Source organism: Tripterygium wilfordii, chromosome 6 (assembly GCF_013401445.1).
Source record: "Tripterygium wilfordii isolate XIE 37 chromosome 6, ASM1340144v1, whole genome shotgun sequence".
Lineage (NCBI taxonomy): Eukaryota > Viridiplantae > Streptophyta > Magnoliopsida > Celastrales > Celastraceae > Tripterygium > Tripterygium wilfordii.
This window is the reverse complement of record NC_052237.1, coordinates 1,858,062-1,878,794: the sequence shown is the minus strand read 5'-3', so window position 1 is coordinate 1,878,794 and position 20,733 is coordinate 1,858,062. Positions and strand designations below refer to the sequence as shown.

Below are 20,733 nucleotides of genomic sequence, written 5' to 3'. Positions count from 1 at the left end.
GAATTGAAGTTTGTATTCGTTGAAATTACTACGTTGTGAAGATGAAGACAAAACCTCAAAAGAGCAGAGTCAAGGTCGCATGGTCGGCCTGGTGGACAGAGAACAGTAAGGTTTTGTTTTGGTTAGAAAGTCAAGTACTCAAAAGTCTCATTCATGATGTCTCGATTGCTTTGGAGGAGACAAAGCAGCAATCAGATTCCCTTTTTCTTCTTAATCTCTCACATGCATAATTTAATGGGAATCACTTACTTGATTTAGATCAATGGAGTACATATTCCAATAATTCTCCCCCTAAAGAAAGCAAGGAAGATGGATGCTTTCATCCTTAATACTTCTTATTTAATCTCTTCAAGTTACAAAAGTAATTTTTAATTATTCTCCTTCTAGATTTTGACATTTTTCTTTTATAACATTAAATTATTTTGCCTTGGAAGGACAAAAGTGTCCAAAAACTATTAGATTCCATAACTTTCTAAGTTTGATTCTCATATATTATTGTGGTCATGCAAACTTACCCTAAAAAATCCCTATAATACCCTTTTTATATCTATCAATCACATGAGTTGTCATGTTGCAGTTAATTAAGCAATTAGCTCCTCTAATCAAGAGAGTTGATTGATGATTATCTTCATATCAGTACTACTCACCAGTCACCCACTCTTATTTATATGGGAATGGAAATTTTGTTTACAATTCAGTTTATTTGTTAATGATATAATTGACCACATGTTATCATATTGTGATGTCATAAAACAAAGGGCATTTCGGTAAGACCAATTCCTTCCCAAGTGCTATTTATCTGCCCCACACACAATTCTGTTTCTTCTTTGTTAAGACTCGAGAGTCGAGAAACACTGCTCTCTCCCTCCCTCTCTGAGACAGGTGCGGTGCGGTGCGGTGGTCCGCTATGAAAAGCCAATCTTCAGTTTCCTCTGATAAGGTGGTTTGTTCTATAAGATTCGTCTCTATTTTTTCTCCTTATAACTTGATGTCGAAATTATTTTTCTTTTCTCCTCTTTTGTGTGAATGTTTGTGTGCTCGATTTTTTCTCTTGGGAGAAAACCTTGAATTATTTGTTGGGATTCAGTGGATGACTCAGTATTTCTGTATACGGATTCCTGATGGATTGTGAAGTTCAGGTTTTGTCTGTTTTTGTGTGCTCGAGTGTTGGACGATTTAAGTTTACAATGAATTCTTTTGATGTTTCTGGTGCTAATTCCTCTTTGTAATGTCAAATAGTTGTTTCTTTAATGTTTCTGGTACTAATTCCTCTTTATAATGTCAAATCTTTGTTTCTTTAATGTTTCTGGTACTAATTCCTCTTTATATTGTCAAATCTTTGTGTTTCTTTAGTGTTTCTGTTTTTTGTTTAGTGTTAGTTGAGACTGGATGTTCAATTTTAAGAATACTACACTTCAAGTCTGTAATGAATAGTAAACTCAAGGGTACCTCTTTCAGATTCAGATTAAAGTTAAACAAGGTCAAACCGATTTTATGGGAATTAGGTTTACTAGATATTTGGGGAGTTAATTAACTACTTCATATAAAGGAGCACTCTAGTCTAATTGTCTATGTCTTTTTTGGGTTTCTGATTTGAAAAAAAAAACAGTACATGATTACAATGACTACTGATTGGGCCAGTCTGAAAACCGACATACTAGAAGCCATTGCAAAGCTTCTATCAGTAGAAGACTATATCCGTGCTCAAGCTGTCTGCGGGCCATGGCAATCGGTGTTGAAGGAGACACCCTTCAAACCCAAACCTCACCACCAACTTCCATGGCTGATGCTGCCAGAGGACAGTAGCGATATTTGTCGATTCTACAGTTTCTATGACAGGAAGGTTCATACTAAGGAGTTACCTGAACTTTGCGGAAGGCGATGCTGCGGATCATCTTGTGGGTGGATGGTGATGGTGGATAAAAGCCCTGATGTGTTTCTGCTAAATCCAGTCACAAGGTCACAGATTCAACTTCCACCTATCACAACATTTCCTGAGATTGTGGGTTTTGGTGTTTCTGAACTTGGCCGAGAAGAATATATTTTTCGAAACGACTTGGGGGATGAGGAAAGACGAAGTGGAGAATTCATGAAATACTGTTTCTTTGACAAGGTAACTGTGGTTGAGAATCCGTTCCCTAGTGGAGGTTACATGGCCATGGGTATTTATGGAGATTTGGGGCATTTAGCCTTCTGTAGGGAAGGAGATCAGAGATGGACTTTAGTACACCAGCAAGATGAATTAATCTTTTTCTATGATGTTGTTTACTGGAAAGGAAATTTCTATGCTGTGGATTCTGCTGGAACGCTTGTTGTATGTGATTTGGAGGGTCCAGTCCCTAAATTTAGGATCATATTGACTCCCCAACCTGCTATTATAGGAGACAAAAATTACTTAGTAGTCTCAGGTGATGTATTACTGCTGGTTTCTAGGAGACTAAAATCTTGTTTCCGTAACGTTAATTCTATCAATTGTCATGGTCACGATATTGATGAGAATGTTGATCATGCTAATTCTCACAATTACAATTTCTTCGAGGATGAGGATGATGATAACGGGGATGACGTTGATGACAAGGATAATAACAATGAGGATGAGGATGATGATAACGGTGATATAGTTGATGACATTGACTATAACATGGATGATGATAACGGAGATGGAGTTGATGACAATGATTATAACAATGAGGATGAGGATGTTGATAACAGAGATGGAGTTGATGACAATGAGGATGGTGATAATGGAGGTGAAGTATATCTATACAAAACAAGTGATTTTAAAGTTTTTGAGTTTGATGAAGAGGTGCTGACATGGACCAAAGTTACCAGTCTCCAAAATCGAATGTTGTTTGTTGGAAATAACTTTGCATTGTCTCTCTGTGCTAATGATTTTCCTCAGTGCAAAGCCAATTACATTTATTTCACTGACGATTGCACGCACGGTCATATGAACTACATCATGGGTGCATCAACAGCCTTGACCGCAGGTCATGACTTGGGAGCCTATGATATGAAGGATGGCAAAATTGAACCGTTCTCTTGCTGCCCAGAAGTTACATGGTTACTTTGGCCACCACCCTTTTGGGCCACTCTGTCTCTGTAGGCCTTAGTAAACAAATTCCAGTTGCAAGGTTAGTTTTGCTATCTGAGAGGTACTGAGGTATGTAGCATATTATATTAGAAGAAGGATGGAGGATGAATGTGTTGGCATTAATGAAATTTTGATATATTCTAGATTTGAAATGTCCTATGCATTGTAACTAGAAAAGCCTTATAGGGTATTCAAGAGTCATCTAGGAAGATCAAAAATGCATGTCTAGAATAGTGTAAAACTCTCCTAGGCATACCCTACAAGCGGGAAACCACGAACAGGCCTAAAGTAGCCCTCACCATTGTATGGGCCTTAAGTAGCTCTCACCAAAGGGGCTTAAAATAGCCACACGCATTCCTTGGAGAGAAGTGCTTCAAAATAGGAAAAGAAAATAAAGAAAATTTTTGTTATGCATCTACCATAAGTGCTATTGTACTATCTTTGAAAATGGAAGTTTCACAACCTATTAATAATCTACTTAAAAATTGCACATAGAATTCTTTTTTTTTTTTGTTGTTGCAAGTTAAACTTTCAGGTTTTGGAATTTTCCAATGTAATTGGTTAATGTGTGCTGCTGCTTTTGTGCTTACAAATTTTTTTCTTCATCCCCTTTCCTCCATTTGTTGTCATAATTTGTGTTTCATATCAGTATCTATTGTCTACTCTCATCTCCTCACCTTAAGTAAATTTGGTCAACAATTCTTACTACTTTTAAAAGCCCCCAGGAGCAGAGGGGATCTCTTCTTCTTCATACTTTAGAATTGGGATGTTTGTGCTCCCTGGTAACAGAGCAGACATCAGGAAACACCCCTTTATACCCGCCCCCTCCAAAATTCATAATGCTTATCCATGAAATGATTTAGCTCCCCTATGTGGTTACTGGAAGCAATCTAGATTAGGAGTTAGTGTATTCTACTTTATGCACATTGTGGATTGTTCCCAGAAATACTGAAGTTTGATTTCTTAAATTCTCTCTTACCTTATGCAGCAACTACCAAGCTGATCACATTTCTGTTTGCACAAACTCTGCAGAGGCAAGGTCAAGTAGATAGATGGAGGACCTTGGAGATTATGCTTTTAATGTAAGCAAAGCTTTTTTCTTGTCACACATGTAGTACTTCTATTAAAGTGAATGCTTGGTGTAGTATTTTGCTAGAGGGAAACAGTATTAGACTGAGGATCAGCAGCACTTTGAGTTCATTTCTGTAAGCATTTCGGCTTGACTGTTATTCCGTTCTTTGAAATAAAGCCTTCGATGCGAGCATTAGAATTTCACAGTAGTTTGGACAAGTCTAGCAGATTGTTCCACCAACCGATGCATCAAGTTGTTTCGTACTGCCTGCCGCAGTTTCAAAGTTCAGACCACCAGCAATGCTACAATGGCAGCAGCCAGGGAACCCACCTTGTTCAGAATTCCATAGAACGGTATTGCACCCTGGAGTCATCTTCAGTGAGTGGTAGTTATACAATCTACAACTCTCCATCAACTGTCAGTTTCTCCCCTAGCGGAGGCCCTATGTCACAACGGGAGTCTCAGTCCTTTCCATCTGAAACACTCCATTCCCCTGACAATGCCTATGGCTCTCCAAGAAGTGGATCCTGCATCACGGATGATGCGAATGACTTTAGGCACAAGCTAAGAGAACTGGAAAATGTAATGTTGGGACCCGACTCTGATATTATTGATAGCATTGAGAGTACCTTACAGGATGGATCGAACAATACTTCATCAGGGGTAGACAGCTGGAGACAAATAATGGAGACAATTTCTAGAGGAGACTTAAAACAGGTCTTGATTGCATGTGCTAAAGTAGTGTCAGAAGATGATCAACTAATGGCACAATGGTTGATGGGTGAATTACGTCAGATGGTGTCTGTTTCTGGCGAACCAATCCAGAGGTTGGGAGCATACATGTTGGAAGGGCTTGTTGCACGGCAGGCGTCCTCAGGGAGTTCAATCTACAAGGCTCTGAGATGTACAGAGCCGGAAAGTGCGGAGCTCCTTTCTTACATGCACATTCTTTATGAGGTCTGCCCTTACTTCAAATTTGGATACATGTCTGCAAATGGCGCAATTGCTGAAGCCATGAAAGATGAAGATAGAGTTCACATCATCGATTTCCAAATAACACAAGGGAGCCAGTGGGTCACTCTAATCCAGGCATTTGCAGCTAGGCCTGGGGGCCCCCCTCACATACGTATAACTGGTATTGATGATTCGACATCAGCTTATGCCCGTGGAGGAGGACTGGGTATTGTTGGAAAGAGGCTGTCGAAGCTTGCTGAGTTATTTCAGGTGCCTTTTGAGTTCCATGCTGCAACCATGACTGGTTGTGAGGTTCAGCCTCAAAATCTGGGGGTTCGGCCAGGGGAGGCACTTGCTGTAAATTTTGCATTTATGCTGCATCACATGCCTGATGAGAGTGTCAGCACTGAAAATCATCGGGATCGGCTTCTAAGGCTGGTCAAGGGCTTGTCTCCAAAGGTAGTGACCCTTGTTGAGCAGGAATCTAACACAAATACTGCTGCTTTCTTCCCCCGGTTCCTTGAGACACTGGACTATTATACAGCTATGTTTGAATCAATTGACGTGACCCTTCCAAGGGAGCACAAGGAGCGGATCAATGTGGAGCAGCACTGCCTGGCGAGGGAAGTTGTTAATATCATAGCGTGTGAGGGACCAGAGAGAGTGGAACGGCATGAGCTTCTTGGAAAATGGAAGTTACGCTTTAAAATGGCAGGGTTTGCTCCTTACCCTTTAAGTTCTTTGGTGAATGCCACCATTAAAACACTCCTCGATAACTATTGTGACAAATACAGACTCGAAGAAAGGGATGGAGCTCTTTATCTTGGCTGGAAGAACAGAGCTTTGGTCGCTTCTTGCGCCTGGAAGTGAACCTGGAACCAGTTGATGCCCCTATTTAGGAGCCGGGACTGCTAGTCGAGGAAGAAATTCTGATAATTCTGTTGTTTTGCTTTTCTCTATGCCTTTTTTTTTTTTTGTTTCAGTGTAATCTCCTAATGGCTTTTGAGAAAGCTGGTTATCTCAGCCTCGGCTTCTGCATTTTTACATAATCAAAGTTGGCCATTTTCCTTGAGACCATTTCAATGATATGGGTATTTTCTTTCATGAGCTTCACTGGGTACATTCCCCTCTCAGGCCCATCTACTAGTTACTTGTCTGAATGCTAAATAAGTAGAATCATTAAAGAATGTTTTAATGTGTTAAAGGTTGAATCTGGGCATACTTCGCTTCAGAATCATTTGTTTATCAATGAAAGTTTAAAATCGAGCAAAATTTCAAAGAATTGACACGAGATATGATCAAAAAGTGAGATAAACACTCACACAATCTGAATTCTTATTACCATGCAGACTCTAATACAATAGTGTTATTAGACACTGCAAAATCATGCTTAGAAGCATGAAAGGGGGTAGGGAAAAAAAAGCAAAATGGGGCATGAGACATGCTCTCCTTACAGGCTATTTATTCTCTAAGGAGACAAAAACAAACTTATTCTTCTTGGATGCAAATTCTACAGCATCTCAAAGAAAATTAAGCAGTGGCAGTGGCAGTGGCAGGGGCAGCACAGGCTGGTGGGTTCTGCTTGCCAGTAATCTGGGGCTTAACATTGGAACATTGAGACTCTGCAGCACCTTCAGGTCCACTGTATGTGAGATCAATGTCACTCACCACAACTTGGTCGCATTGTAACCCAGGACTGCAAGCCAGTTTTGAAACCACTTTAGTTGAAGAAGTTCCTCTGATGTTCTTGAAGCTAACATTGCTGATCTTCACCTTTGATGGTACCTAAAACACAGAAAATCAAACAACCCCATTAGTCTTTTTTATGCTCAATATGGTTAGATATATACACAGTAATATGTATATCTAACAAGATTTGATCATTTGAGTAATGTAGAGTACGTTTGCAGTGCATTGATTGTAAGGGCAGTAGCCTTGATCAATGAGGATTGGGTTGCCAACATCATTCATGGTAATGTCTTCAAAATGCATGTCAGTTGCAGTCCCAGGTGGAGAAGCAGGCCATGTCTTGATCCTCACACCGTTCATTGTCTTAGTGATGGTGCAGTTCTTGACAGTGATTCCTTTCACAGGCTCCTCATTGGGGTACCTTCCGAGACTTCCAATGCTGATGCCATGACCAGGTCCACAGGTCACTCCTGTGATGCTTACTTGTTGGCTGCCATCACCAATTGATACACAATCATCACCCGTCTTAATGTCGGTATCAATAATGTTGACACCCACCGATCTTCCAATGTGGATTCCATCAGTGTTGATGCTAGTTTCCGGTGCAGAAACAGTGAAATGCTGGAAAGTAATGTTCTTGCATCCCAAAACATTAACATGAAAGTTCTTGCTATCTTTTGTGGTCACATCCGTAATCATCCCATTTGTGATGAAATTGAACCTGATGTTCTGTTATTTTCCACAAAATAAAGAAGCAGACTTTGTCAGTCTAATAAGAACAAGCAATGCCAAAATCAACCTGATATTGTTAAGAACATCGATTAGCTTACCATAGGAAGGCCGCTGCATTTGGGGTTCTTGTCACAATCATTTTTCTTCCAAGCAACCGCTCCTTGGCCATCGATAACTCCTCCACCGGACATTGTAAAACCTTCAACATTACTGATGCTAATCCAACCATCAGTATTCTCTAAATGACCCATATCCACTGGAGCCTTCAATGTGCCTTGAAGCTGAATCTCAATAGGTGCCTTACATGGTCCATCCAATTTCAACTGGGCTACACTGAAATCCCCTTTTGGAATCACAAGTTTGCTTGGTGTAGCAGATGCACAGGCCTCTGTCCAAGCTTTTAGAACTGCCTGTGTGGCATCACCACCACCTGCACCATATTTTGTTATATCAAACACCTGGGCATTAGCATTTAGAATGCATAACACCAGAAAAGCTGCAACTGTATTGAACTTCAAACCCATCTTTCTTTCCTCTCTTTTTTTCCTCGAACTTGTTTGTTTTTTGTGTGTTGTTTTGTATGAATGATGAAATAACTGCTACTGTTGTGAGCCTTTTATAGTTGAACATCATTGACCTTTTCAGCTAACTACTTGCTATTTTAGTCCCTAGTCCATAGGAAGGAGGTTGTAATGATTCAAAACTTGTGCTATTTTTAGCTTATTTTCTAAACTTGGTTTGTGTCAAAATAATGTGTAATTACAACCACTGATGTAGTCATATCTCATATCTACCTATAGTGAAAAGAAGAGGTGGAGAAAAAAAAAAAGCATTGGACATTAATCAGTCAGAAAATGAAAAAAAAAGGGTAGAGAGTGATATTGGTTTTAGTACAGCACTAATATGTGTTAATCAAAGTACCTAATTCTTATATGTGTCCATTTAATCTCTTTCTTTTTTATCAGGTCTACGCGGATATAAGTTTTTCATCCAATGGAAATCAAACTCAAAAACTTCCGATTTCATACGGTTTGTCCTAGCTAGAAAGATTCACCAACTAAACTATCACCCAAATGATTGTATCAATTTGATCTCCTTTTCTAAGAACATAGGTATTCCCACTTTCATGGTTGCTGTGTTTGAAAGTTATTATTAGACTGTTATGTCTGTCTATATTAATGGATTTGGTGGATCTTTATGACAAAACATTGGAATCGAATAATATGAATCAAAATGTTCTTAATTTCTTATCTCCAGAATTAGGAGCCCTGACGGTGAAAATTGGGATTTTGATTTTTTTTTTTTTTGTCTTTTGGAATTGGAATTTTGATTATTGTTTTAGTTAAATATATTAGTAGTTAATTACAGGTGTATTTGATATAGAATTACAGTGTTGAAAACAGATAATAGAAGTAGAACTTTGTTTTCTAGGAAAGAAAAACTGATTAACCACAGTAGGGAAAGAGCAGCAAGTTATCAATTTGGAACAGCTTAATCTTTCTTTTATTAATTTAGCATGCAACATCAATGGACTTTGAAAGAACAAATACAGTACAGAATTCTATCAGTTTCTTTCAGATAGAACTGATACATAGACTTAAAAAAAAAGGAGAGTCAAGATTTCCTCTAAGGGAAATATCAACATAAGTCATGATTTGTAGACAAAAAAAATTTGGAATCAACTGAAGAAGATTAATGAGACTTGGTGCAAGCAGCTGGAATCAATGTCCCAGAGAGTGTAGGCTTCACATTACCACACACAGATATGGCAGGACCTTCTTTTCCCTTGTATGTCAGCTTAATATCCTTCAACTCCACCTTCTGGCATGGTATGCCCTTGCTACAAACAAGCTTCACGGCCACCTGAGTCGAAGAAGTTCCCCGGATATTTTTGAAGCTAACATTGCTGATCTTAACTCGCGAAGGAACCTGGAAAAGAAAAAGAGAGATCAAGATCAGTTCAATCTTGGCTATAATTTGTTTGCATAGTGTTGATTACCATGCATAACACATAAATTGCAGGTACCTTCAATGTGCATTGATTGTATGGGCAGTATTCTTGATCAATAAGAACAGGAGTGCCAACATTGTTCATGATAATATCCTCAAAATGCATATCTGAAGCAACGCCATTAGGAGAATTTGGCCATGTCTTAACCCTGACGCCGTTCATTGTGTTTGAGATGGTGCAATTTCTCACTGTCACACCAACAACAGGTTGTTCATTGGGGTATCTGCCTAAACTTCCCACGCTAATGCCATGACCAGGACCACACTTAACTTTCTCAATGTTGATTTGTTGGCTTCCATCCCCGAGAGAGACGCAATCATCGCCCGTTTTTATGTTAGCGCCTGTAATGTTAACGCCAATTGACCGACCAATGTGAATCCCATCGGTGTTCAGGCTGTGGTTTGGCGCAGTGATGATAATGTTCTGAAGGGTGAGGTTCTTGCAGTTTATAATGTTCATGTGAAAGAGCTTGCTGTTTGCTGAGGTTATGCCTTTGACTATGGAGTTGGTGACCGAGGTGAATCGCATATTCTGTTCATCAATGCAGAATAATTTTTGTTAGTGCTACACATTCAATAAAAGTACATGACAACTGAATTCAGAAAAGAATGTTCACAAGATATTAGGGCTTACTATGGGTAGAGAATTGCATTTTCCAGTTTTTGCACAATCATTCTTCGCCCAAGCTTGTTCTCCTTGACCATCAAATTTTCCACGTCCTACGACTCTTAATCGATCAATATTTTGGAAAACAATCCATCCATCCTGCGACTTGAACTTGTTGACGTCCACTGGAGCCATGACATTTCCTTGAACCTGAACAGTTACAGGAGCCTTGCATGGACCTTTAAACATCACCGGACCAACCAAGTAGTTACCTTTTCCTATCAGGACCGAGCTCGGACTTGTGGACATGCATGCTGCATTCCAAGCCTTTGCAATGGCCTACAAAAATATACAATAATTTAGAGATGCAACGTAAAGTTTGACAGGATTAAATTAAGGTAAAAAAACTGGTGCATAACTATTACCTGGCTGTCATCTGACCTGCCATCAGCCTTTGCTCCATATTTTCTTATGTCAAAAATCACACTTTCAGCTCCCATGAGCAATGCTAAAAAGGATAGAAAACAAGTAACTCCTATGCTCATCTTGGAAGCCATATCCTTTTTGTCTTTGTCCTTTCAGGTCTTTGAGGTTCCTACTGCTTGCTTTCAGATTAAGAAGACAATCCAAAAGGGTGCTTTTATAGCATGATATAGGAAGCTTGAACCACTAAATCTTTGGCAGAGACAAGTTGTCCCATCAAAGCACCTAAAATTGATAGGTAATTTTGGTCCTCTGAAGTAAATTCTTCCTCCATTTAAGGAGCTGAGGTGATTTGCTATTAAACACCTGATTCTTAGGCTTTTTTGGCTCTAGATGTTCAAGCATAGGTGCCCTGCTATTTATAAGCACTAACTAACTTGTAGCTATATCCATCCTCCAGTACTCAGAAGCCTATTATGTTTTTTTGTTAAAAATAACAATAAAACTACCTAGTTATATCATAAATACAATGAAAATAAAATTGGAAATCAGACAACTAAATAGTCAAACTAACAAACAGAAATAGTCGTTGCCAATCAATTCAAATTGATATAAGAGAAACAAACTGAAAGATAAAAGGGAAAATCTTACAATCATATTGCGCAATCTGAAATCTTCAGTTCAGTTTTCATGTATACTTGAAACAAAATATTCACACTCGTCTGTACCCGTTCTTTTCAAATCCATTTTCTCATATGTATTCAAATAAATTCTCAAGCACAAGAACTTTATAATGAAGCTCTGTTTTCAATGGTATGTTTGGTCTTGGTTATAAACTCATCAAGTTTCATGGTCCCGAGCTCCCCAGAAAACCTAGATCTAACTGTTACAGTTTGTGTCTCAACTTCTTTGGGACCCACAACTGCCATTAATGGGATCTTCTGCTTCTCTGCATTTCTGATGAGCTTAGGCAAGCGCTCCCCATGGCAAATTTCAGCTCGAATACCAAAAGCTTTCAGTTTGATGCTTACCTCATTACAGTATTCAAGCTGCATAAAAATATGCAAGAATATCTTAATGGAAACACCATACCAAGTCTAGGTTCTTAAGAAACGGTGTTAACGTACACTCACAAAGAACATTCATAAGTTTAGATTACCATAATCCATAAATACCTGAGTGTCTGTAACAGGTAAAACACGAACTTGGATTGGAGAAAGCCACAGTGGGAAGTCTCCAGCATAATGCTCAATCAGGACTCCAAAGAACCGCTCCAAGGATCCAAGCACTGCTCTATGGATCATGATAGGCCTTTTCTTTTCTGAATTTGAGTCAATATAAGTTATGTCAAACCGCTGTGGTAAATTAAAATCAACCTGCACGGAAACCAAAAGTGAACCAGTTAGACAAAAGTTTTCACTTTTGCAATCTACAAACATATTAATTTTTCCCCAAATAATCTTTTTTAAGAAACATTTGAACTTTAGGTGTGTGACTGTCAGACTGTGTGTGCATGTGTGCGCACCCACATGTATGAGAGAGAGAGAGAGAGAGAGAGAGAGGAGCAGGGACGCTGGTACAAGCATTTTTGGCTGTACGATTACCAATTATGCCATGAAAATTGTGCCGGTCTGCCTAAACGGTTTCAAACTTGCCTGTATGGTTGAGCACTGCCACTTCCGTCCAAGAGCATCCTCGATCTTAAGATCAATCTTGGGGCCATAAAAGGCGCCACCACCTTCATCAATTTGATAGATCCATCTCTTATCATCCAAAGCATCTTTAAGCGCAAGTGTTGCTTTTTCCCATATATCGTCACCTCCAACAGCTTTCTCTGGCCTAGTGGAGAGGTTCACTTCATATTTGCTAAAACCAAATTGCAACAGTATCTCTTCTGTAAGATCAAGGACACCTCTAATCTCATCTTTAATCTGATCTTCTAAGCAAAAGATGTGGGCATCATCCTGCAAAAATTATTGGAATCATTTTTCTTCTCCTAAAGTTTAGCTAACCTCTTAGCAGAAATTTTGAACGATGCAAGGATCAAGGGGGAAGTCATTAACAGGTCAAATCCAATAAAGAGTCCAGCCATACACTAAGCATTTTATACAATAACCTATAAATGTAATTAGTTATTACATTATACATTGCTTAAAATAGACCAGTTGAATCCCAGAAGCTGTAATTAGGTTTTACTTTATACTTCGTTGCTTAAAATAGATCAGTTGAATCCAAGAAGCAGAAAGTCAGAAAACTGAATAGGATCCTGAATTTCCAAAGAAACTTTTACAACACCAGACCACAAATTACAATCCAAATATCCAATAAGAATAAGAGAATACCCAAGAGTTACAAGTGCTCACAATTTCAAATATACACACAATGAATAACATTATTACCTGAGTAAATCCCCTAACACGGAATAGGCCATGTAAGCTTCCAGACAACTCATATCTGTATACAGTTCCAAGCTCAGCAACCCTTATGGGGAAGTCCCGATATGAGTTCAACTTCCTTTTGTAAACCAATATATGATAAGGACAGTTCATGGGTCGAAGTTGATATAGGTCATCCTCAATCTCCATCTGATCATACATATTTTCCCTGTAAAAATCCAAATGACCACTGATCTTCCAAAGATCCGCTCTTGCCACATGGGGAGTGTATAGCAAATCATATCCACGTTCTATATGTATTTTCTTCCACAAATCTTCTATAACGTGTCTAACAATGGCACCTTTTGGATGCCAGAAGACTAAACCTCCACCAGCTTCATCCTGTAATGCAAAAAATTAAAATAAAGAAACCATTGTCACAATCAAACCTCAAAGAAACAAAAATCCATTACTAATCTATCTCTTATTCTCACAAATAGCACAAAATGTCTCAGAAGAGCATTGCCTGTATGGAAAAGAGATCAAGATCTTGACCAAGGCGTCTGTGGTCCCTTCTTTTGGCCTCCTCTTTAAAGTGAAGGTATGCTTTTAATTCTTCTTCATTCTCCCAAGCTGTTCCATAGATCCGCTGCAGCATTTGGTTGTTTTCATCTCCTCTCCAATAAGCACCAGCAACAGACTCAAGTTCAACGGCTTTCCTGCTGATATTGCCAGTAGATTCAACGTGAGGCCCAGCACAGAGGTCCCACCACTCATCACCTGGAAAGGATATAAAGCTATCAAAGACCCCAATAAATCCACTGATGAAAATTGAGTCCTACAGGGTACTTCACCTTGAGATCAAACCTAGATACACGAAAACACTAGGTAGACCCAAGATCACAGAAGAAGAAGAAGAAATCATAAGAATATAAGATCCATTCTATCAGAGTGGGCTCACCAAACTAACTATCAGATCAATATAGAAGAACCTTAGTACGCAGAAGAAAAGACAAAATCTCAAAATCAGCAAAGGTTTATAATTCATTGACTGCATTGTATATCTTTTGAAAGCCTTAACTGGTGTCAGTGCAAACGAAAGGAATGAAGAGAAACAGATGATAAAAAAAGCACAACAATGCTTGAAAGAAGTAAAGTCCTACCAATATGATATATGGTGATGGGATCTTCTTTTATGCTGTCCAAAATCTCTATCTTGTAAGGTTCATTAACAGCCATTATTCTTCTCTGAGCTTCATCTCTGGAAACCTCTTCTCTTATAAGCGGTAAATTGCGACCAATGATGCGATCCTACAGATGATGTAAGAAATAAATTCTGTACCATGAAATATAAATGTCAATGAAATATATTCCCAGCTGATGGCCTTCCCCTTTACCAAACACTATAACATTAGTACTAATGGACTGAATCTACTCACCATCTCCTTTTTAATTCTCTTGAGGTCTTTATCTGTCAAAGGCTCCATATCAAAATCATAATAAAACCCGTTTTCTATCCATGGTCCAATAGTCACTTTTGCATCTGGGTAGAGCTTTTGAACAGCCATGGCCATCACATGAGCACACTGAAACATCCATAAAACCTCTCAGGTGGGGGAAAAAAAGTTATTTTTCTTTTGTAGGCAAGCTTTCTGGGGTAGGGGGTTGAACGCACCGCCTCAAAGTCATGGCAGTCGGAAAAACAAGAACTTAAGCACAAGAAAGTAATCCTCGCATAAAAAGTATTAAGTGCAATCGCATTAAAGGTTCACAAGAAATCATAAATATCATACAAAACCCATTTCAAAAATATAGTTTTAAGAAATATATCAGCTCAATTTCGCAGGAGCATCCAAGTATGTCTTTCAACAAAGCTGCATGTGCTTAAACAAACTACACAGAAGAACCTTTCAATAATGTACCTTCCGAAAGCTTAAAATTATAAAATTATCGTCTTTCAACCGTGATTACGCCATAATTGTGTCACCTAGCAAATTCATGCCAAGGCAATAGTAATTATACTACAAAATCTTATGATGAAGTCATTGGGACTAATTAGCTACTTAATAAGTCAAATTAATTGAATTAACATATAAAATTCTTCCAGGTTATTCCAATTACACGGAAAACTACTAACCTACAAAAACGAATTCAAAATTATCCTCCCTTACTATCTACAAGTCACCCAGCAAACAAACAGAAGATAAAGCAACCAATTTCAACTAGCATATGTAAGATAACTACCGTGTGGCGAATTCTTAAAAGGTTCTCAGAAGAGTCATTAGTAGGGAGCACAACTCTCTTAGTCTCCTCTTTCTGGGTCTCCTCTGTGCTTTCGTTCTGGACAAGAATTTCAGACTGAGTCGACACAGCAGTAGATATACGGACTCCATTTCTTCTCCAACCGTAAAGCGATCCCAAGGTCCTGGCTTGGCTCTTGGGGAGTGGCCTTTGCGGCAAAAGAGAGGTGGGTTTCGATAGTAACGGCGGGAAACTGTAGCAGAGCGTGGTGGCACTGGCCACTCCACGGAGAACCAACATGATGGCCTGTGGAGATTGGAGAGCGTGTGGTTTGAGGCTGTCCTCCATCTATCGTATGATAAAGGCTCAGCCCAGCGCGCTACTTTCTTTGAAGTCCTGGGCCTAGCCTAGCCCACCACCTTCTACATATATCAGAGGATAAAAGGCTCATTTCAGTCCAGCCCACTACGCCTGTATCTTTGCAGTCGTGGGCCCAGCCCTCCATCTTGGGCTTGACCTCAGCGGATCATTGTCATCTTGGGCTTGACCGTAGCGAGATAAAAGCATCTGCTCGGCCCAGTACACTGTCTGATTTCTTTGCAGGCCTGGGCCTGGCCCACCAACTTACTAGTGTGCTTGACCGCAGCAGATCACCGCCTTTCACCTTCCTCATGCAGCTACATGGACCTGGCGCGAGTTGAAGTCACGCACGAATAGCAAAAGCAACCGCTCTGTCAAAACGCCTATATCTTCCTAAAACCCCGAGAGAACCGTTTGTGTAAAAACGATCGTGCATGCAATGCCCCAATCGTCTCGCTCTATCTGATCCTTTTATCATCGTCCGCTAAAACCCTAATCATGTCGCCGAATCCAGAACAGAATATATAGGAAAAGAATTGAGAAGACAATATGAAGGGGCTATTCAAGCCGAAGCCACGGTCGCCGTCGGAGCTCGTACAGCACACCCGTGAGCTTCTCCTCTATGTGGACCGCAACACGGAGACTCGCGAGCGCAAACGCGAGGAAAAGGTAATTGCTGTGCACAATGTGGCTTTGTTCCTTTTTTTTGGCTGAATTTCCATCATAATGGGATCAATGTGGTTTTGAAAAATGGGATAGAGTTAATCACGGTGTTTTAGGAATAGCGTTTTGCAATTAAATTTTGAGGGATGTGATTGAATTTGAAGTTGAAATGCAGAGTGGTGCAGATATCGTATGTCACAGAGATTGTTCCTTCGTGGTATATGTGCAGTGAACTGAATTTCATTTCTACGGAAAACCCCTCAAACTAAGGCGGAAGGTGGAAAAAATTCATTGGACGAACAGAATTAGAATAATAAGAAGAAAATCATTACAAGTAAATATTGAAACAATAGATCTTACATTGACACTGATTGACAAATGCAAACAGATGTGTGAACTAGGCAAATCTATCCTCGAGATGAGAACAGTCCTTTTTGGCGACGGTCAGTCCGAGCCAAATCCTGATGCTTGTGCGCAATTGACTCGAGAGTTTTTCAAAGAGGACATGCTCCGGCTTCTTATCATTTGTATACCGACACTGGAGACAGGGGTGAGCAGTAATCACTCTTTATTTCTCTGAGCTGTAGATTTCTGGCTTTTGAACTTCAAGTATGCTTTAGAAAGCAGGATGAGTTTTCAGTACTCTTACATCAATTAAAGTATGATGCTTTCTATTTATATAATTTAAATCCTTATTTGCAGGCTCGGCAAAATTCTACACATGTGATAGCAAATTTGCAAAGACAAAGGGTTCATTCAGAGTTAATTGCTTCAGAATATTTGCAGAAAAATTTAGATCTTATGGATATTTTGCTACCTGGGTAACATTTTCTCACAGATCAATGTGCCAAATAGATAATATGCGGCCTTGGCATTTGACTAATACATGATTTGATTGGTAGCTATGAAAATGGTGACATTGCCCTAACCTATGGAGCAATTGCAAGGGAGTGCATACGCCACCAGAGTGTGGCAAGGTAAGCAACTCGGTTTAATGTTTGTTACTTTAACTTATAACTCGTGAAATATAATTATCAAATGCTAATTCTAGGCGCTCACTAAATGTGTTTTAATGAGCTATGATCCAGAAATTTATCTTTTGATTTTCTGATGACATGAGATTTGGGAAATTATATCAAAATGGTGGCGGGATTTTTCATCCATATATAACAAACATAGTGACATCGCTTTGCATGTCTGCCCGAGCGCGATCATCCACAAAAGAATGCGGAATACAAACAGGAAATGGTTCGTTCCTGCTTCAAATAGCCCTTGGGCTGTCATTACAATAAATATGTATAACAACGTGGTTATTGAACCACTGTCAAGGAGTTATGCCTTCAGTTTACAACCAGACAGAAAGTTGGAGAAAACAAACATGCTACATCTCAATAAATTCTCTTTAAAAACTTTATTTTCTGTACTTGAATTGCTTAATCGTAAAAACCTCAAATTTGAAGCTTGCAGCTACTCGACCAGTGACCCAATTATTTCTAAAGCAAACATGGTTCATTTTATATGATACGTTTTTTGTAATGCAATCAAGATCTTCCAGTGAGTGATTAGAGATGTGATGAGGAATTACTAATCTACTTGGTGCTAAACTGCTAATCAAGTTTCATATTCAAGTCATAACTAAATTATTTCGTCTAGCATTTCAATCTCAGAATATGGCTTATTTACAAGTTTAAGTCTTCTGAATTGCTTCGCTCCCTTGTGGTTTGATTTTACAGTTATGTTTTGGAATCAGACCACATAAAGAAGTTTTTTGAGTACGTACAAATCCCACATTTTGACATAGCATCTGATGCTCAGGCAACTTTTAAAGTTGAGTACACTTCATAGGTTACACTTTTTTTGACTTTTATTTTTCTTGGCATGGAGGGGTCTCATTAGCTTTTTCAACAGTTTTTTTTTCACTGCTCCTCTTGTTTTTATATGTCATGCCTTGTAGTTATCAACAGATGATATGTGTATGTTGGAGATATTAAAATTTTTAAATCTACAACAGCTATCTGTAACATAATGTTAAAATCTAAATTTTGGAGCAATTATGTACCCATCTATACTTTGTGCAAGTTTAATTAGAGAAGTTCTGTATTATAAAGTATGTGTGTCATCCATTTTAATCAGAAAATTTTGGTCTAGATACTTATTGGATCTTAAGAACTTCTACATGTGGCATTTATTATTTTCTCGGTTCATTTTTCATAGGAGCTTTTGACGAGGCACAAGTCTACTGTTGCTGAATTTCTTTCCATAAATTATGAGTGGGTAAGTTTTGACTTCACGTTGCTCTACACTATCTCTTGTGTTGTGCGATCCCACTTAAGGACGGTAAGACATCATGGATTAGCAACACTGTTTTCTGATTTCTTTAGATAAAATCAAGTTTTTCCCCTTCCGGTCTCCCAATATTTCAGACTTAAAGTTTGCTGCCTAGCCTGTTGAAACTTGTTGAGGAAATTGGTTAGAATGTCTTGTTGGAAAATACCATTGACCTTCATAAAAGGGGAAAAAAGTACGATTTTCCTGGGACTATCAACCTAAATATGATGGAAGTAATTGAATCATCAAGACATCTCTTGATCTGAGGGTCACTTGGTTTTCTACTCTGTTTAGATAAGTGAATGTGGATCGCATTGTCATATTAGTATTACTTTCTGGTATCTGATATGTTTGAAGTAATTTTGTAAATAGTTGAGGGAACTTTTTATGGCCATAAAAATGTATCCGATATGTGGATTTATCATCAGTTTTTCTCCTTTGGATTGAAATTTTGTATATAATAAACAAGATACAGAATGTATCCATCATACCAATTGCTTTTTCAAAGCAGCTTGTTTGTTATGGCTTTCTTGCCCCTCAAAAGGCCCATTTACCCGGTTTATTGCTTTTGGATGGGAAAGAACATTGGCAATTTATGTACAAAATTCAAATTTTAGTTTTTTTTTTAATTAAAGATAAATTCTGAAATTTGCCCTTTGCTACCTGGTTTTAGTTCTTCCAAGAATATAATACGCAGTTGCTTGAATCTACCAGTTACATAACCAGGCGGCATGCCCTCAAGGTATTTCTACTGCTAAGTGATGCTTTAGATTCTGTATAAAGAAATTTTGGTTAGTTTTGTGACTATCATTATTTTGTCTGTTTGGCACGACAAGCAGCATCTAATGTCATAATCAGTCAAGTGGCATTTGCAGTATGTTGAATTTTCACTGAATGGGCTGAATGCTATTTGTTGGCTCGTGGATAACATTTCCAAAATGAATAAAAATGTAAACAACTCCCATGCACAAGACTCCCGTAATGGGCGGGGTCGGGGACAAACATAATGTATGCAAATCTTGCCCCCCACATAATATGTGAACGAATTATTTCTAGGAGTTGAACCTGTGACCTTTAGGTTGCACCACTGGAACTCTACTACTAGGCCACATTTTTGCAAGTAACCTTTCCAAAGTGAATGCAAAAGAAAAAAAAAGGAAGAAGTGAAATCCCTCGCTATAAAAACAATGCTAACATCTTATACTTTGTCTCGCAGCTGCTGGGAAATATGTTACTTGATCGGTCAAATTCTTCAGTGATGATTCGCTATGTGAGCTCCTTAGGTAACATGAGGATCTTGATGAATCTTTTCAGGGTATGTCTCCCTTATCTTTTTTTTTCTTATTAGACATGAATACTTTCACATGTGCGTTTATGCACCTGTTAAAAATCTTGTGCACATTGATTTTCCTATGTGCAGGATTCAAACAAAACGATACAATTAGAAACCTTTCACGTGTTCAAGGTGTACTACAGATCATAGCCATATTATTGCCTTAATTTGCTCGTGTGCTCAATTTTGAAAATTTCCATTTTGGTTTATGATAGCTTTTTGTGGCAAATCAAAATAAGCCTCCTGAGATCATCAGTGTTATTGTCAAAAATCGGAGCAAGCTCCTGATGTTTTTAGGTGACTTAAAACTTGATAAAGGTAAGAGAATTTTTGTCAGAACTGTGTAATGCTTATTAATTTATCATCTGAGCATTGATGACAAATAGAAATTTCTGCTTGGCTGCAGAGGATGAGCAGTTTGAAGCAGACAAATCTCAAGTTATGGATGAGATTGCTAATCTTGAAACGGATGGTCGCTCTTGCGCAGATTCAGACAATTGTGAGAGTGAGATTGATTGCTGAGTATTTTTCATTGTTCATCAACTCTTTCCCGTACTTGAATGTTAGCAGTAGGAAGTTGTAAAAGCTTGCATAGTATATTAATAATGTAGCCAATTTGAATTTGGATTTTTGATTGTCTTTTTTCTTAATTGCGTCATAAATATGTTATGGTGTTCCCCATTTCAAGCAACTTGAAGGTGGTATTGTCGGAATCTGCCTAGCTGTTGCATGTGAATCGATTCTTTACTGCTGAAATACATGAGATTGTGTCTTAAGATAGATTGTGAAAATGTTTATGTCTTGGATGAGTTCTTCGTTACAAAAACAAAAATAGCCAGAAAATGTTGCAGT

The 20,733-nt window shown here is 38.6% G+C and overlaps 5 protein-coding genes across 10 annotated transcripts; 2 read left to right on the top strand and 3 right to left on the bottom strand.

Moving 5' to 3' along the window:
• Nucleotides 1–691: 691 nt before the first annotated feature.
• Nucleotides 692–6,222, top strand: LOC119999983 (scarecrow-like transcription factor PAT1). 6 transcript variants are annotated; one of them, XR_005468539.1, is made up of 3 exons: nucleotides 692–940; nucleotides 1,610–3,163; nucleotides 4,127–4,283. XR_005468539.1 is itself a non-coding variant. In XM_038847840.1 (3 exons), the coding sequence occupies exons 1-2, from the start codon at nucleotides 908–910 to the stop codon at nucleotides 3,104–3,106; spliced, it is 1,530 nt and encodes a 509-aa protein (XP_038703768.1). In that variant the 5' UTR covers nucleotides 692–907; the 3' UTR covers nucleotides 3,107–3,134; nucleotides 4,083–4,283. The 6 variants fall into 6 exon arrangements, 4 of the variants coding, with proteins under 4 accessions (XP_038703768.1, XP_038703766.1, XP_038703767.1 ...); XR_005468538.1 differs by having other exon boundaries at nucleotides 4,083–4,283; XM_038847840.1 differs by having other exon boundaries at nucleotides 1,610–3,134; nucleotides 4,083–4,283.
• Nucleotides 6,223–6,447: 225 nt separating this feature from the next.
• On the bottom strand, nucleotides 6,448–8,101 carry LOC120001077 (exopolygalacturonase-like). Its single transcript, XM_038849319.1, has 3 exons — nucleotides 7,640–8,101; nucleotides 7,023–7,538; nucleotides 6,448–6,905 (listed from the first exon to the last, which is right to left on the bottom strand). The coding sequence occupies exons 1-3, from the start codon at nucleotides 8,063–8,065 to the stop codon at nucleotides 6,651–6,653; spliced, it is 1,197 nt and encodes a 398-aa protein (XP_038705247.1). The 5' UTR covers nucleotides 8,066–8,101; the 3' UTR covers nucleotides 6,448–6,650.
• Nucleotides 8,102–9,010: 909 nt separating this feature from the next.
• Nucleotides 9,011–11,020, bottom strand: LOC120000490 (exopolygalacturonase-like). Its single transcript, XM_038848586.1, has 4 exons — nucleotides 10,584–11,020; nucleotides 10,186–10,497; nucleotides 9,568–10,083; nucleotides 9,011–9,470 (listed from the first exon to the last, which is right to left on the bottom strand). The coding sequence occupies exons 1-4, from the start codon at nucleotides 10,713–10,715 to the stop codon at nucleotides 9,234–9,236; spliced, it is 1,197 nt and encodes a 398-aa protein (XP_038704514.1). The 5' UTR covers nucleotides 10,716–11,020; the 3' UTR covers nucleotides 9,011–9,233.
• A 173-nt stretch (nucleotides 11,021–11,193) lies between these two features.
• Nucleotides 11,194–15,531, bottom strand: LOC120000489 (threonine--tRNA ligase, chloroplastic/mitochondrial 2). Its single transcript, XM_038848585.1, has 8 exons — nucleotides 15,201–15,531; nucleotides 14,396–14,542; nucleotides 14,120–14,267; nucleotides 13,483–13,736; nucleotides 12,981–13,358; nucleotides 12,237–12,545; nucleotides 11,757–11,957; nucleotides 11,194–11,630 (listed from the first exon to the last, which is right to left on the bottom strand). Exons 1-8 carry the CDS (start codon nucleotides 15,495–15,497, stop codon nucleotides 11,370–11,372), a joined length of 1,995 nt encoding a protein of 664 aa, XP_038704513.1. The 5' UTR covers nucleotides 15,498–15,531; the 3' UTR covers nucleotides 11,194–11,369.
• Nucleotides 15,532–15,914: 383 nt separating this feature from the next.
• Nucleotides 15,915–20,578, top strand: LOC119999855 (putative MO25-like protein At5g47540). The gene is made up of 11 exons (XM_038847625.1): nucleotides 15,915–16,226; nucleotides 16,609–16,770; nucleotides 16,923–17,041; nucleotides 17,123–17,197; nucleotides 17,954–18,047; nucleotides 18,435–18,494; nucleotides 19,222–19,290; nucleotides 19,765–19,863; nucleotides 19,969–20,013; nucleotides 20,097–20,199; nucleotides 20,288–20,578. The coding sequence occupies exons 1-11, from the start codon at nucleotides 16,107–16,109 to the stop codon at nucleotides 20,401–20,403; spliced, it is 1,062 nt and encodes a 353-aa protein (XP_038703553.1). The 5' UTR covers nucleotides 15,915–16,106; the 3' UTR covers nucleotides 20,404–20,578.
• Nucleotides 20,579–20,733: the final 155 nt, after the last annotated feature.

Coding starts and splice junctions, on each gene's coding strand:
- LOC119999983 (XM_038847838.1), top strand. CDS start 4,350: ATGCGAGCATTAGAATTTCACAGTAGTTTGGACAAGTCTAGCAGATTG.
- LOC119999855 (XM_038847625.1), top strand. CDS start 16,107: ATGAAGGGGCTATTCAAGCCGAAGCCACGGTCGCCGTCGGAGCTCGTA. Junction 19,291..19,764: donor CCAGGCGGCATGCCCTCAAG/GTATTTCTACTG, acceptor TTTGTCTCGCAG/CTGCTGGGAAATATGTTACT. Junction 20,014..20,096: donor AAACCTTTCACGTGTTCAAG/GTGTACTACAGA, acceptor GGTTTATGATAG/CTTTTTGTGGCAAATCAAAA.
- LOC120000489 (XM_038848585.1), bottom strand. CDS start 15,497: ATGTTGGTTCTCCGTGGAGTGGCCAGTGCCACCACGCTCTGCTACAGT. Junction 13,737..14,119: donor CATCACCATATATCATATTG/GTAGGACTTTAC, acceptor TATCCTTTCCAG/GTGATGAGTGGTGGGACCTC. Junction 12,546..12,980: donor GTGTTAGGGGATTTACTCAG/GTAATAATGTTA, acceptor TAATTTTTGCAG/GATGATGCCCACATCTTTTG.
- LOC120001077 (XM_038849319.1), bottom strand. CDS start 8,065: ATGGGTTTGAAGTTCAATACAGTTGCAGCTTTTCTGGTGTTATGCATT. Junction 7,539..7,639: donor AATGCAGCGGCCTTCCTATG/GTAAGCTAATCG, acceptor GGAAAATAACAG/AACATCAGGTTCAATTTCAT. Junction 6,906..7,022: donor ACAATCAATGCACTGCAAAC/GTACTCTACATT, acceptor TCTGTGTTTTAG/GTACCATCAAAGGTGAAGAT.
- LOC120000490 (XM_038848586.1), bottom strand. CDS start 10,715: ATGGCTTCCAAGATGAGCATAGGAGTTACTTGTTTTCTATCCTTTTTA. Junction 10,498..10,583: donor GCAGGTCAGATGACAGCCAG/GTAATAGTTATG, acceptor ATATTTTTGTAG/GCCATTGCAAAGGCTTGGAA. Junction 10,084..10,185: donor AATGCAATTCTCTACCCATA/GTAAGCCCTAAT, acceptor ATTGATGAACAG/AATATGCGATTCACCTCGGT.